This window comes from Micromys minutus (assembly GCF_963924665.1).
Source record: "Micromys minutus genome assembly, chromosome: 10".
Taxonomy (NCBI): Eukaryota; Metazoa; Chordata; class Mammalia; order Rodentia; family Muridae; genus Micromys; species Micromys minutus.
Genome location: NC_137979.1, coordinates 33,243,584 through 33,256,772, shown reverse-complemented (window position 1 = coordinate 33,256,772; position 13,189 = coordinate 33,243,584). Strand labels below are relative to the sequence as shown.

Genomic DNA, 13,189 nt, shown 5'->3' with positions numbered 1-13,189 from the left:
GTTCATTTAGGCAGTATGAAGTAATGTTATTTATTTCTTTTGACTAATTTTGATTTGGAGTTTATTTTGTCAACTACAAGAATTCCATTTTAAATCTAGTCTTTTAGTCGGTCTTCTATGTGGGGAATTGCCACCATTATTGAAGGGTGTGCCCTGGTTCCTGTCTTAGTGTGGGTTTTATGGTGTTTGGTGAGTCCTATCTCTCATTTGCTTAGCTTCTGTTCTGGCAACACTCTTTTCTGTAGTCCCATGGTTTATCTTCCTTTTCAGCCCTAAGATTCCTTTGAGTATATTTAGTAGCGCTAGCTTAGTGTCCATGAATTCCTGGTTGACTCATGGAAAGTTTTTCTTTGCTCTTCAATTATGAGAGATAGTTTTGCAGATATAGTAGTCTGGATTAGCAGTTATTGTCTTTCAAAGGTTGAAATTCTAAGGCCTCTTGATTTTGTTTTGTTTTTAGATCAGACATGTATCCAGCTACTTGCTACTATAAATTACAAATAACATTTCAATGTAGTCATATAGCTATAAGATGCAAGCCAAAAAAAAAGGTCTACGTAAAAAAGATTTATTTTTATTTGTATGTCTGTGTGCCTGTGTGAGTTTACGAGCACTGTGTTAATGCAGGTGTTCACATAGGACAGAGAGCACCAAATCCCTGGACTTGAGATACAAGGGGTTGTGAGCTGCCTGATGTGGGTGCTGGGAACCATCTCTATGACCCCAGAAATCCCACTTCTGTTTTCCAGAGGATAAACAATGAAACCAAATGTTTGTGGCCAGTATGTGTACAATGCTTATTTACTCTCAGAAAGCTTTATAGGGAAACCTAATAGTTGCTGAGTTGTAGAATTTATTTGATTTCGGAATATATTCAAAACATTTTAGAAGTGGCCAAAGTAATCAAGCATGCTTGCCTTTGTAGCTAGTTACTTTTCTCGCTCCTTTTCCCTGCTTGACATCTTTTTGTCATTTGCCATTGGTAGGCTGCGTGGTTCCAGGGGCTGGGGCAGCTGAAGTTGCAATAGCAGAGGCTCTTGTTAACTACAAGCACCGTGTGCAGGGAAGAGCTCGCCTCGGAATCCAAGCCTTTGCTGATGCCTTACTCATTATCCCAAAGGTACAACTGCCTCCTGCCAGATGACAGCCGGGTGCACCTAAAGATCCTTGATTACAAATTGCCATCTTGCCCAACAGTTTGCAGTGTTAGAAATGTGCTCATTTGCATTTCCTGTTGTGCATAAATATTTTACCAACCCAGCAGAGACACAGTAGGGATGGAAGCTCACAAGACTTTCGGGAGCTCCAGGAAAGAGTCATGTTTTCCCTGCGTCTCAAAGCTCCTTTGGAAGTTCAGTACTAACCAATCTTAATGAGTTTAGAACTCAAGTTTTGTTTGAATTTTTTATTTTAAGCAGAGATTCTTGTTTTGTTGCTGGCGTCCAAGATGCTATTACTTTAGCTGTGGGAAGTGAAAGACTTAAAGATGTTTAGTGTCCCCAAACACTACTCCTGGGATTTATGTAATCGAAGGAACGAAGCAGCAAGTGGACCAGGCTGCCCTTCCTTCCTCTGCCTTCTGTTAGTCATCAGCCATGTGGACTTATAGAACAATGCTTCACGTATGCTATTACCATGATTACAGCACTATTAACATAGCAAAGACTTAAACATTTTATATCACAATTATTCATGATTTGTGGTTTGTTTGTGAATCCGATGTCTACTTTTTCTCCCCTCTAAGCAGCAAAGTCACTAAGTACTGTGTTGTTGACAGGAATTGGTGGCCCTGGTATATAGTGGCCTTTTCTTTATCAACTGTTAGTTTAGAAATCAGTCTAGTGTGGAGTACAGGCATTTCCATCCAGATTGCTACAGGTCACAGCTATCCTTCTGAAGCTAGGGGACATACTGTGCTGTGGATGCTCTGGCCTTTTTAAGCAAGTGCTGGAAAGAACAGGAAGGCATGTGGCTCAAGAGGCTAGAGGAAATAAGAATAGACTTACACCTTTGATAAGGGAAGAAATAAGCTGGCTATGTGGCATGAGGCTGTAATACCAGCACTAGGGAGGTGGGAGCTGGGCTCAGGAGCTCAAGGTGGGTTTTGCTATACAAGGGAAGAAGGGGTTTGAGGCCAACCTGGGTTACATGAGGCCTTGCCTAACCTGAGCCATATGAGACTTTGCCTAAAAATATCTAAGAGTGGGGAAAGTCTGGTGTTCTTAAAACTTAGTGTGGTGTTCACAAGGGGAACTATTCAAGGATAAAATGTATTAGGTAGATAAAACAATAATTTGATTTAGGTTGGGAATAGGATTCTTTTAAAGGAGGAGGCCATGGTATTGTGGTTATGTGTTTACAAGAATCATGCCCCATTTTGTGGCATTATTTTTGAAATAATTGTGAAAATCATTGTGAAAAACATTGTGAAAATCAGTGGCTTGATTTTCAAATCCATATATGAAGGTATTCCACACATGTATTTTTTTTCATAAAGGTTCTTGCTCAGAATTCTGGTTATGACCTGCAGGAAACACTGATAAAAATTCAGACTAAACATGCTGAATCAAAAGAACTTGTGGGCATAGACCTGAATACAGGTAAGAAATTGAAAAAAAAAATAGCTATTTACTCAAAAGATTGTTTCTCAAAGGCCCAAATCTTAGAGAGCCGTGGGTTGGAACATTTTATTACATCAATTTTGAGTGTGTCCAGCTCACTGCAAACATTTAATGTGTACAGGTGTTTTGCCTGTGTGTATGTCTGTGTATAATGTTCATGCAGTGCCTGTGGAGATCAGAAGAGAGCATCTGATCCCCTGGAACTGGGCCTGAACCCAGGTCCTCTGCAACAGTAACACGTGCTCTTAACTGGTGAAACATCTCACCAGCCCTGAAACAAAGGAAGTTTTTAATGTGGGTCCTGGGGACCAAACTCAGACCTTTTGTTTGTACAGCAGTCAATGACTGAACCATCGATATCTCTATTTCTCCCACCCTCACCAATGCTCAAAAGGATAGACTTATTGAGTGCTAATTATTTGGATTCCCACTGGGCAAAGTAGACTAAAATTGTGAGGTTCTCTTATAGTGAAAACAGGCAGTAAACAATAATCTTAAGAAATAAATTATTTAGCATATGTAAGGATGATCATGAATGCTAAGTAGAGAGGGTAGGAAAGGGGGAAGTAAAAACATTTGTACAGTATAAACTAGGAAGAGGTCTACTAAAGAGCTGAGAGAACTGAAGGGGTGGCCATGAGGGGACAGCAGGAAGTAGTCTGCTGGGAGAAGGAACAGCAGTGGAGAAGGAAAGTGACAGTGCTGACACGTCAGGTTACACAGTGGCATGTGGGCCTTGTAATAAAAGAAGGAGCAATTTTACAGCATAGTCATGTTTAAAAGGATGGCTGTGGCTACTCTCCGCTCTGCAGAGAGCAACAGCCAAGCAACTAGAAGGTTAGGATTGCACTTACTATTGGCGATGACTATGTTGAGCTGGCTGTGGGTTGAGGGACTGTCCAGTTTTAACAAAGTTAGGTTTGAAGTACTTATGACCTTTTGGGGGAAAGTAGTTCAGTATATTGAGCTCAAGAAATAGATATGTGTTGTTGGTAAGAGAGTAATCAGGGTGTAGATAGTTTAAACATGGAAAACTGGATGAGACCACCTGGGATTATTTGTGCTGGATATTCTTATGTGAAATTGACACAAGCTATAAATCATCTGAAAGGAGGAACCTCAATTGAGAAAATGCTTCCATAAGATCAGGCTGTAGGACATTTTCTTAATTAGTATCTAATGAGGGAGGGCTCAGCCCATTGTGGATGGTGACATCCCTGGGCTGGTGGGCCTGAGTCCTATAAGAAAGCAGGCTGAGCAAGCCAGTAAGCATTAGTCCTCCATGGCCTCTGCATCGGCTCCTGCCTCCAGGTTACTGTCTTGTTTGAATTTTGGTCCTGACTTCCCTTGATGATGAACAATGTGGAAGTATAAGCTGAATAAACCCTTTCCTTCCCATGTTGCTTTGCTTATGGTGTTTCATCACAGCAGTAGTGACCCTGCCTAAGACATGTACAGAGAGAGAATAGAAGAGCCCTGAACTGCATGGATGCTCTAGTTGTAAGCTCACTTAGGAGAAAAGAGCCAATAGTGAAAAGGAAAGGGGAGCATGGTACCCAGAAGGTGAGAAGGAATTGGTCAGGGGGTGTGATGAGCTGTTGGGTGTTGGTGGATGAGGCTGGCAATTGTCCACAGAACTTAGTGCAGAGACCAGTGGTGACTTTGACAAAAGGAGTTCTGTAAGAAATTTATATTGTTAGAATTCACCAGCCAATACTGTCAGGGTGTGTCAAGATTGCTCAAGTAAGGCTTGTCTTTACTTTGCAGGGGAACCAATGGTAGCAGCAGAAGCTGGAATTTGGGATAATTACTGTGTGAAAAAACATCTTCTTCACTCTTGGTAAATTGGAAGAGAAAGACTTTTAGGGATGTAATTAATAACTTTGAATAGTTCCCTTTATTGTTTGGAAAACATTGTGAAGTGTATGACACCGTGGTCCCTAGTTTCTGAGACTAGATGCTGTCCTCTCATAGTTCCCTTCACATTGTGTTTGCAGTGGGGTAAGGCACAAGTAAAGCTAGCCTTTTCCCGAAAACACTGTTTGGGTTGGAAGGGGAGGCAGTGAGTAACAGGGAGTAACTCTGTAGCAGGGAGCAGAAGCAGCCTGTGAAAATTGGCGCAGATTTGCTGGGTACAATTTAGACTTCTGCCAAGTCAGCAATGCAGTTGCCATTACAGGGTGAGGAGGGTATTTCCTTCATAACATCTCTGCTTCATGCACTCTCACTCCAACATGCCCGAAGGGGAAGTGCCCCCACCACATGCTGAAGATTGCTGGGGAGACACAGGCTGTTGGAGGCTGGGCTCACTCTGATTCCTTCATCCTCAGCACAGTGATTGCCACCAACATCCTCCTGGTTGATGAAATTATGCGAGCTGGAATGTCTTCGCTCAGAGAGTGATTGAATTCAAAATCAATTCATCTGGAAGACAAGATTTCATACGTGTCATATCCAGCAGTGTCACATGGCCTTAACTGTTACAAAATAAAGGTAGTGCATGTGTTTTGGTCTCACCTGTTTGAAAAACACTTAATCAAAGCATAAAGAACACACAGATTTTCCCAGTAAAGAAATAGCAATAGTAATGTTTTCTGAGTCTTAACTCCCCACCCTGTAATATATGCTGTTTCAGTTTTCATAAAGAAAAATGTCGAGATGCCTGTACCTTCTGGGCACAGACTTGAGAGTATCCCAGTCAATTCCAGCTTATTAGAGATCATAAATGTAGTAAGACAAATGTTCTCTTTCTTTTCAAAAATCCCTCAGAAACTTCCTGTGCCCACTCCCTTACACGTGTGGCATCACTAGCAATATAGGTTTGGGTTGTTTCCTGACCCAGCCTAATTACTATATAATTTATTATAGTTTGCTTAGCCTTTAAAATGTGGGCAGGTCTGGCTATGTGGCTGGGGCTGGAATTTAGAATCCTTCTGCCTCAGCGTGTGAGTGCTGGTGTTATAACCCTGTTCTCTTCAGTGACCTGTGCTCATCCCTGGCTCTGACAGGCCTGACTAGACAGCAAAGCAGCCCTCTGGAAAGGCCAGGCTCGTTGGTGCTTTTGGTTCAGATGTAGCTGTTTTGTAGAGCTATAGTCCTGTGTGCATTTGGTCCAAAGCTGTCTAGTTAATCTATCATAGTTACCGCTGGTAGGCTCTTTGTTCATATTCTTTGCACAGATCCAAGTTGATAAGATCTAAGATCTAAGATATCTCAGGTGCTTTCTTGGAATTTGTTTATAGCTTTAGGAGAAGGTTCCTTTGACTATTTCATGCCTTGGTTGAAAAATCTACAATTTTAAAGCCTGTTTTATTTCTTTTTCTTTATTAATTTTTTTGGATATTCTCTGCATTTACATTTCAGATGTTATTCCCTTCCCCCAATACCATCCCCCATCCCCTTTCCATTGCCGCCATGAAGGTGCTCCCTCCCTCTCCCAACCACCCTCTCCCACCTCAGCACCATGGCGTTCCCCTACACTGGAAAAACAAGCCTTTGCTGGACCAAAGGCCTCTCTTCTCATTGATGCCAGAGAGTCCTCTTCTGCATATGCATCTGGGGCCATGGGTCTCTCCGAGTGAACTCATTGGTTGGTGTTTTAGTCCCTGGGAGCTGTAGTGGGTTTGGTTAGTTGATTGATTTGTTCTTCCCTTGGGGTTGCAGACCCTTTCAGCTCCTTCAGTCCTTTCTCTAGCTCCTTCATTGGGGTCCTCATGTTTAGTCTGATGGTTAGCTGCAAGCATCCTCCTCTGTATCAGTATGGCTTTAGCAGAGCCTCTGAGGAGTCATCCATATCAGGTTCCTGCCAGTAAGCACTACTTGGCATCAGCAACAGTGCTTGGACTTAGTGGCTGCATATGGGGTGGATCCTCAGGTGAGGTAGTCTCTGGATGATCTTTTCTTTAATCCCTGCTCCTCTATTTGTCCTTTTATTTTCTCCCCTGAGCATTTTGCTCTCCCTTCTAAGAAGGACTGAGGCATCCACCTTCTGGACTTCCTTCTCTTTGAGCTCCTTAAGTTCTGTGAATTGTTTCTTGGGTATTCCAAGCTTTTGGGGCTAGTATCCATTTATCACTGCGTACAAACCATGAGTGTTCTTTTGTGACTGGGTTATATCACTCAGAATGATAGCTTCAAGTTCCATCCATTTGTCTAGGAATTTCATGAAGTCATTGCTTTTAATAGCATTAATACCGTTGTGCATATGTACCACAATTTCTGTATCCATTCCTTTGTTGAAGGACATCTGGGTTCTTTCCAGCTTCTGGCTATTATAAATAAGGCTTTTATGAACATGGTGGAACATGTGACCTTGTTAGATGTTGGAGCTTCTTTTGGGTATATGCCTAGGAGTGGTATAGCTGGGTCCTCAGGTAGTACTATGTCCAATTTTCTGAGGAACCTCCAGACTGATTTCCAGAGTGGTTTTACCAGCTTACAGCCCCACCAACAATGGAGTATTCCTCTTTCTCCACATCCTCACCAGCATCTGCTGTCACCTGAGTTTTTGATCTTAGCCATTCTGACTGGTACGAGGTGGATTCTCAGGGTTATTATGATTTGCATTTCCCTGATGACTATGGATGTTGAACATTTTTTTAGGTGCTTCTCAGCCATTCAATATTCCTCAGTTGAGAATTTTTTGTTTAGCTCTTTGTTTGTAACCCATTTTAAAAATAGGATTATTCAATTCTTTAGAGTCTAACTTTTTGAGTTCTTTGTATATATTGGATACTAACCCTCTATCAGATGTAGGATTGGTAAAGCTCTTTTCCCAATCTGTTGGTTGCTGTTTTGTCCTTTTGACAGTGTCCTTTTCCTTACAGAAGCTTTGCCATTTCATGAGGTCCCATTTGTCGATTCTTGATCTTAGAGCATAAGCCATTGCTGTTCTGTTCAGGAAAATTTTCCCTGTGCCTATGTGTTCTAAGCTCTTTCCCACTTTCTGTTCTATTAATTTCAGTGTAACTGGTTTTATATGGAGGTGTTTGATCCACTTGAACTTTGTACAAGGAGATAAGAAAGGGTTGATTTGCATTCTTCTGCATGCTGACGTCCAGTTGAACCAGCACCACTTGTTGAAGAGGCTGTCCTTTTCCATTGTGTTGCAATATCCTCTTCAACCCAAATCTCCAATTTGTTGCAATATCTTCTTCAACCCAAATAAACCCATTGAATGAAAACACAACTCTGTAATTAGGAAAACAAGCTACACATCTATATTGGGCAGATTTACCACTACATTCTCTATTCCCCTCCTAGGAGATCCCTTATCACTTGCCATTAACCATTAACTGTCCTCCTGTTCCCATTCCCTCCTCTGACTCCTCCCCTTCCATTTCCTCTCCTTTTCCTACCTCCTCTCCCTGACCAATCATGTATTGACTTGACATAAATCTACACCAATGAATGTTTTTAGCTCCTTTGTCAAAGATCAAGTGACCATAGGTGTGTGGGTTTGTGTGGGTTCATTTATGGATCTTTAATGCTATTCATTAATCTACCTGCCAATCTTCTGAACCAGTACCACACAGTTTTTTTTTTTTTTTAATCACAATTGATCTATAATACAGCTTGAGGTAGGTGATTCCCTCAGAAGTTTTTTTATTGTTGAGAATAGTTTTTGCTATCCTGTTTTTTTTTTTATTCCAAATGAATTTGAAAATTGCTCTTTCTAACTCTATGAAGAATTGAGTTGGAATTTTGATAGGGATTGCATTGAATCTGTAGATTGCCTTGGGCAAGATGGTCATTTTTACTGTGTTGATCCTTCCAATCCACGAGCGTGGGAGATCTTTCCATGGTCTGAGGTTTTCTTCAATTTCCTTCTTCAGAGATTTGAAGTTCTTATCATATAGATCCTTCACTTGGTTGGTTAGGGTCACACCAAGGTATTTTATATTCTTTGTGACTATTGTGAAAGGTACCAATTCTCTAATTTCTTTCTCAGACTGTTTATCCTCTGAGTAGAGGAAGGCTACTGATTTGTTTGAGTTAATTTTATATTTCTCTAATTTGCTGAAGTTGTTTATTAGTTGTAAAATTCTCTGGTGGAATTTTTGGGGTCACTTAAGTATACTATCATATCACCTACAAATAGTGATATTTTGACTACTTCCTTTCCAATTTGTATCCCTTTGACCTCTTTTTGCTGTCTGATTACTCTGGCTGGTACTTCTAGTACTATATTGAATACTTAGGGGGAGAGTGGGCAGCCTTTTCTAATCCCTGATTTTAGTGAGATTGCTTCAAGTTTCTCACCATTTAGTTTAATGTTGGCTATTGGTTTGCTGTATATTGCTTTTACTGTGTTTAAATATGAGCCTTGAATTCCTGATCTTTCTAAGACTTTTAACATGAAGGGGTGTTGAATTTTGTCAAATGCTTTTTCAGCATCTAAAGTGATGATAATGTGTTTTTTTTCCTTTGAGTTTGTTCATATAGTGGTTTACATTGATGGATTTCAGTTTATTGAACCATCCTTGCAACCCTGGGATGAAGGCTACTTAATCATGGTGAATGATCATTTTGATGTGTTCTTGGATTTGGTTTTCAAGAATTTTATTGAGTATTTTTACATCAATGTTCATGAAGGAAATTGGTCTAAAGTTCTTTTTTGTTGTAGGGTTTTTATGTGGTTTAGGAATGAGCTTAATTGTGACTTCAAAGAATGAGTTAGGTAGTATTCCCTCTTTCTTTTTGGAGAATAGTTTGGAGAGTATTGGTATTAGGTCTTCTGTGAAGGTCTGATAGAATTCTATGTTAAACCCATTAGGTCTTGTGCTATTTTTGGTTTGAGAAGCTTTTGATGATTGCTTCTATTTCTTTAGGGGTTGGTTATGGGACTGTTTAGATGGTTTATCTGATCCTGATTTAACTTTGGTACCTGGTATCTGTCTAGAAAACTGTCCATTTCCTCTAGATTTTCTAGTTTTGTTGAGTATAGGCTTTTATAGTAGAATCTGATGATTTCTTGAATTTTCTCGGTTTCTGTTGTTATGTCTCCCATTTCATTTCTGATTTTGTTAATTTGGATACTCTCTCTGCGTTCTCTAGTTAGTCTGGCTAAGGGTTTATCAATATTGTTGATTTTCTTAAAGAACCAGCTCTTAGTTTTGTTAATTCTTTGTATAGTTCTTTTTGTTTCTATTTGGTTGACTTCAGCTGAGTTTGATTATTTCCTGCCGTCTACTCCTCTTGGGTATATCTACTTCTTTTTGTTCTAGAGCTTTCAAGTGTGCTGTTAAGCTGTTAGTGTATGCTCTCTCCAGTTTCTTTTTGGAGGTGCTCAGAGCTGTGAGTTTTCCTCTTAGCACTGCTTTCATTGTATCCCATAAGTCTGGGTATATATTGTGCCTTCATTTTCATTAAATTCTAAAATGTCTTTGATTTCTTTCTTTATTTCTTCCTTGACCATGCTATCATTGAGTATAGCATTGTTTAGCTTCCATGTGTATGTGGGCTTTTTGTTGTTTTTGTTGTTATTGAAGACCACTCTCAGTCCATGGTGATCTGAAAGGATGCATGGGATTATTTCGATGTTCTTGTATCTGTTGAGGCCTGTTTTGTGACTGACTATATGGTCAGTTTTGGAGAAGGTGCAGTGAGGTGCTGGGAAGAATGTATATTCTTTTGTTTTAGGATGAAATGTTTTGTAGATGTCTGTTAAATCCAATTGGTTCAATAACCTCTGCTAGTTTTTCTGTGTCTCTGTTCAGTTTCTGCTTTCATGATCTGTTTATTGATGAGAGTGGGATATTGAAGTCTCCCACTATTATTGTGTGTGGTGCAATATATGCTTTGAGTTTTAGTAGAGTTTCTTTTATGAATGTGGGTTCCCTTGTATTTGGAGCATAGATGTTCAGTATTGAGAGTTCATCTTGATAGATTTTTTTCCTGTGATGAGTAAAAAGTGTCCTTCTGTATCTTTTTTGATGACTTTTGGTTGAAAATCTGTTTTATTTGATATTAGGATGTCTACTCCACCTTATTTCTTGGGACCATTTGCTTGGAATGTTCTTTCCCAACCTTTTACTCTGAGGTAGTGCCTGTCTTTGTTGCTGAGATGAGTTTCCTGTATGCAGCAAAATGCTGGATCTTGTTTACATATCCAGTCTGACAGTCTATGTCTTTTTATTGGGGAATTGAATCCATTGATATTAAGAGATATTAAGGAATAGTGATTGTTGTTTCCTGTTATTTTTGTTGTTAGAGGTAGAATTATGTTTGTGTGCTTTTCTTCTTTGGGGTTTGTTGCAAGAAAATTAATTTCTTGCTTTTCCTAGGGTGAAGTTTCTCTGGTTGTGGTGGAGATTTCCATATATTATCCTTTGTAGGGATGGATTTGTGGACAGATATTGCATAAATTTGGTTTTGTCCTGGAATATCTTAGTTTCTTGACCTATGGTTGAGAGTTTTGTTGGATATAGTAATCTGGGCTGGCATTTGTGTTCTTTCAGGGTCTGTATGACATCAGTCCAGGATCTTCTAGCTTTCATAGTCTCTGTTGAAAAGTCTGGTGTAATTCTGATTGGTTTGCCTTTATATGTTACCTGTCCTTTTTCCCTTACTGCTTTTAGTATTCTTTATTTGTTTTGAACATTTGTTGTTTTGACTATTATGTGTCGGGAAGAACTTCTTTTCTGGTTCAATCTATTGGGGGTTTTGTAGGCTTCTTGTATGTTCATGGCCTTCTTTGTCTTTAGGTTAGGTAACTTTCCTTCTTTAATTTTGTTGAAGATGTTTACCGGACCTTTTAGTTGGGAGTCTTTGCTCTCTTCTACACCTATTATCCTTAGGTTTGGTTTTCTCATTGTGTCCTAGATTTCCTGGATGTTTTGGGTTAGAAGCCTTTTGATTTTTTGCATTTTCTCTGACTGCTGTGTCAATATTTTCTGTGGTATCTTCTGCCCCTGGGATTCTCTCCTCCATCTCTTGTATTCTGTTGATGATGCTTGTGTCTATGACTCCTGTTGTCTTTCCTAGATTTTCCAACTTCATGGTTGTCTTCTTTTGTGATTTCTTCATTGTTTCTATTTCTGTTTTCAATTTCTTCACCTTTTTGGTTGTGTTTTCCTGAGAGTTCTGGGCGGCCTCTCCAGGGATAGACAGTAGAGAGGGAATTTGGTCTTATCCCTGGGCTCAGGAGTGAGAGCCCTCCTGCAGCTCTTCTGGGTGCCCAGCAACCTGTGGGCAGGCTGCCAGTCCTGATGAAACTTGCCTGTTTTATTTCTACTTAATATATTTATTGACATCTTTTAAAGTAAGTTACCAATGTTTCTAAACATTCTTTTATGACAGTTAATTGCAATACACATGTTTGTTTAGTTTATTTAAAATTTAAGTTTCTCTTATCAACAATCATCTTGTTCTGCTCCATCCCACAACATAAGCCTTTCATATGAAATAGCATGTCCATCAAGACTTATGTTGTTGATGAAGATTTCAGAAGAGTCTCACATTATAGCCTGAGTTGGTCCTGAACTCTTAGCAGTTCTCCTGCTCATCCTCCCAAGTGTTAGGATTACAGGCACAAGTCACCATACTTGTCTATACAAGACTTTTTCTATTGCAATGTTGAAATCATGGGAAAAGTATTTGAGGCCTAGACAAATTATGTAACCTAGGCTTGCCTTGAACTCAGACTCTCCTGCTTTAGTCCTCCAATTGCTACCATGCCTAGCTGAAATATTTTCTTTTTGAAAGATTTTATTTGTTTAATTATCCATGTATACAGTGTGTGTGTATGTGTGTACACACATATGCATGTATATATGCAGGTGCAAGTGTGTGAGTGTGTTGGTGGAGGCCAGAAGAGGCTGTGCGTTCTCCTGGAGTTGAAGCTAGGGGTATTTGTAAGCTGCATAGTGTGGGTGCTGGGATCCAGACTGGGTTTGACTGAGCAGCAAGTTCCCTTTATGGTAAGCCATCTATCTCTCCAGCCCTAGTACCAGTGAGAGACTGGAGGAGGGTGGTCCCCAGGGCTTTCTCTTTCCAAGCCAATGAAAGAGCAAAGGGAGGTGGGCAATATTCCTAAAGATGACATTTGAGGTTGTCCTATGATTTCAACATGTGTATGCAAACACGTGTGCCCTTAGGCACATACATGTACACACCATGCTTTAAGAGGATGCTGAAGTACCACCTATCTCTCTCCCTATCATGTACTCTCCTACCCTGTTTCCATAGATGTAGTCTTTGAATTCCATACACTGTCTTTTAAATGTTTAATATGTATGCACATATCTGTGGTGAGATAAAACATTCTTCTTAAGTCTTTAAAGCTATAAATAGGTTATTCTGCAGATATATTTTTACTGTTTTTTATTTCCCACTGAATGGGTTTGAGATTTATCTATTTTATTTTAGCAATTTTGAAGTGCCCTAGTACATTTCTGCACTACAACACATTCATCTTATTAATGGACTTTTTTGATTTTCTCTTAATTCTCCATAACTTTATTCACTACATGGTGAAATTCTTTGTACGCATCTTCTGGGAAATGAAGTATCAGAGTTTAGTCTTTCTGTTATATTTGCTAAGTAATTTCACAAGTTTCTTATTCTCT

General features: G+C 39.7%; 1 protein-coding gene across 1 annotated transcript in view; it reads left to right on the top strand.

Annotated features, from left to right (window-relative positions):
* Positions 1-5,024, top strand: part of CCT6B (chaperonin containing TCP1 subunit 6B) — a gene marked incomplete at both ends in the record, with an annotated part of 38,669 nt that extends 33,645 nt beyond the window's left edge. The window contains 4 exons of the mRNA XM_080922420.1: positions 987-1,120; positions 2,498-2,600; positions 4,389-4,461; positions 4,952-5,024. Coding sequence (XP_080778546.1) covers positions 987-1,120; positions 2,498-2,600; positions 4,389-4,461; positions 4,952-5,024 — 383 coding nt within the window. The remainder of the gene's footprint in view (positions 1-986; positions 1,121-2,497; positions 2,601-4,388; positions 4,462-4,951) is intronic.
* Between the last annotated feature and the right edge of the window lie 8,165 nt (positions 5,025-13,189).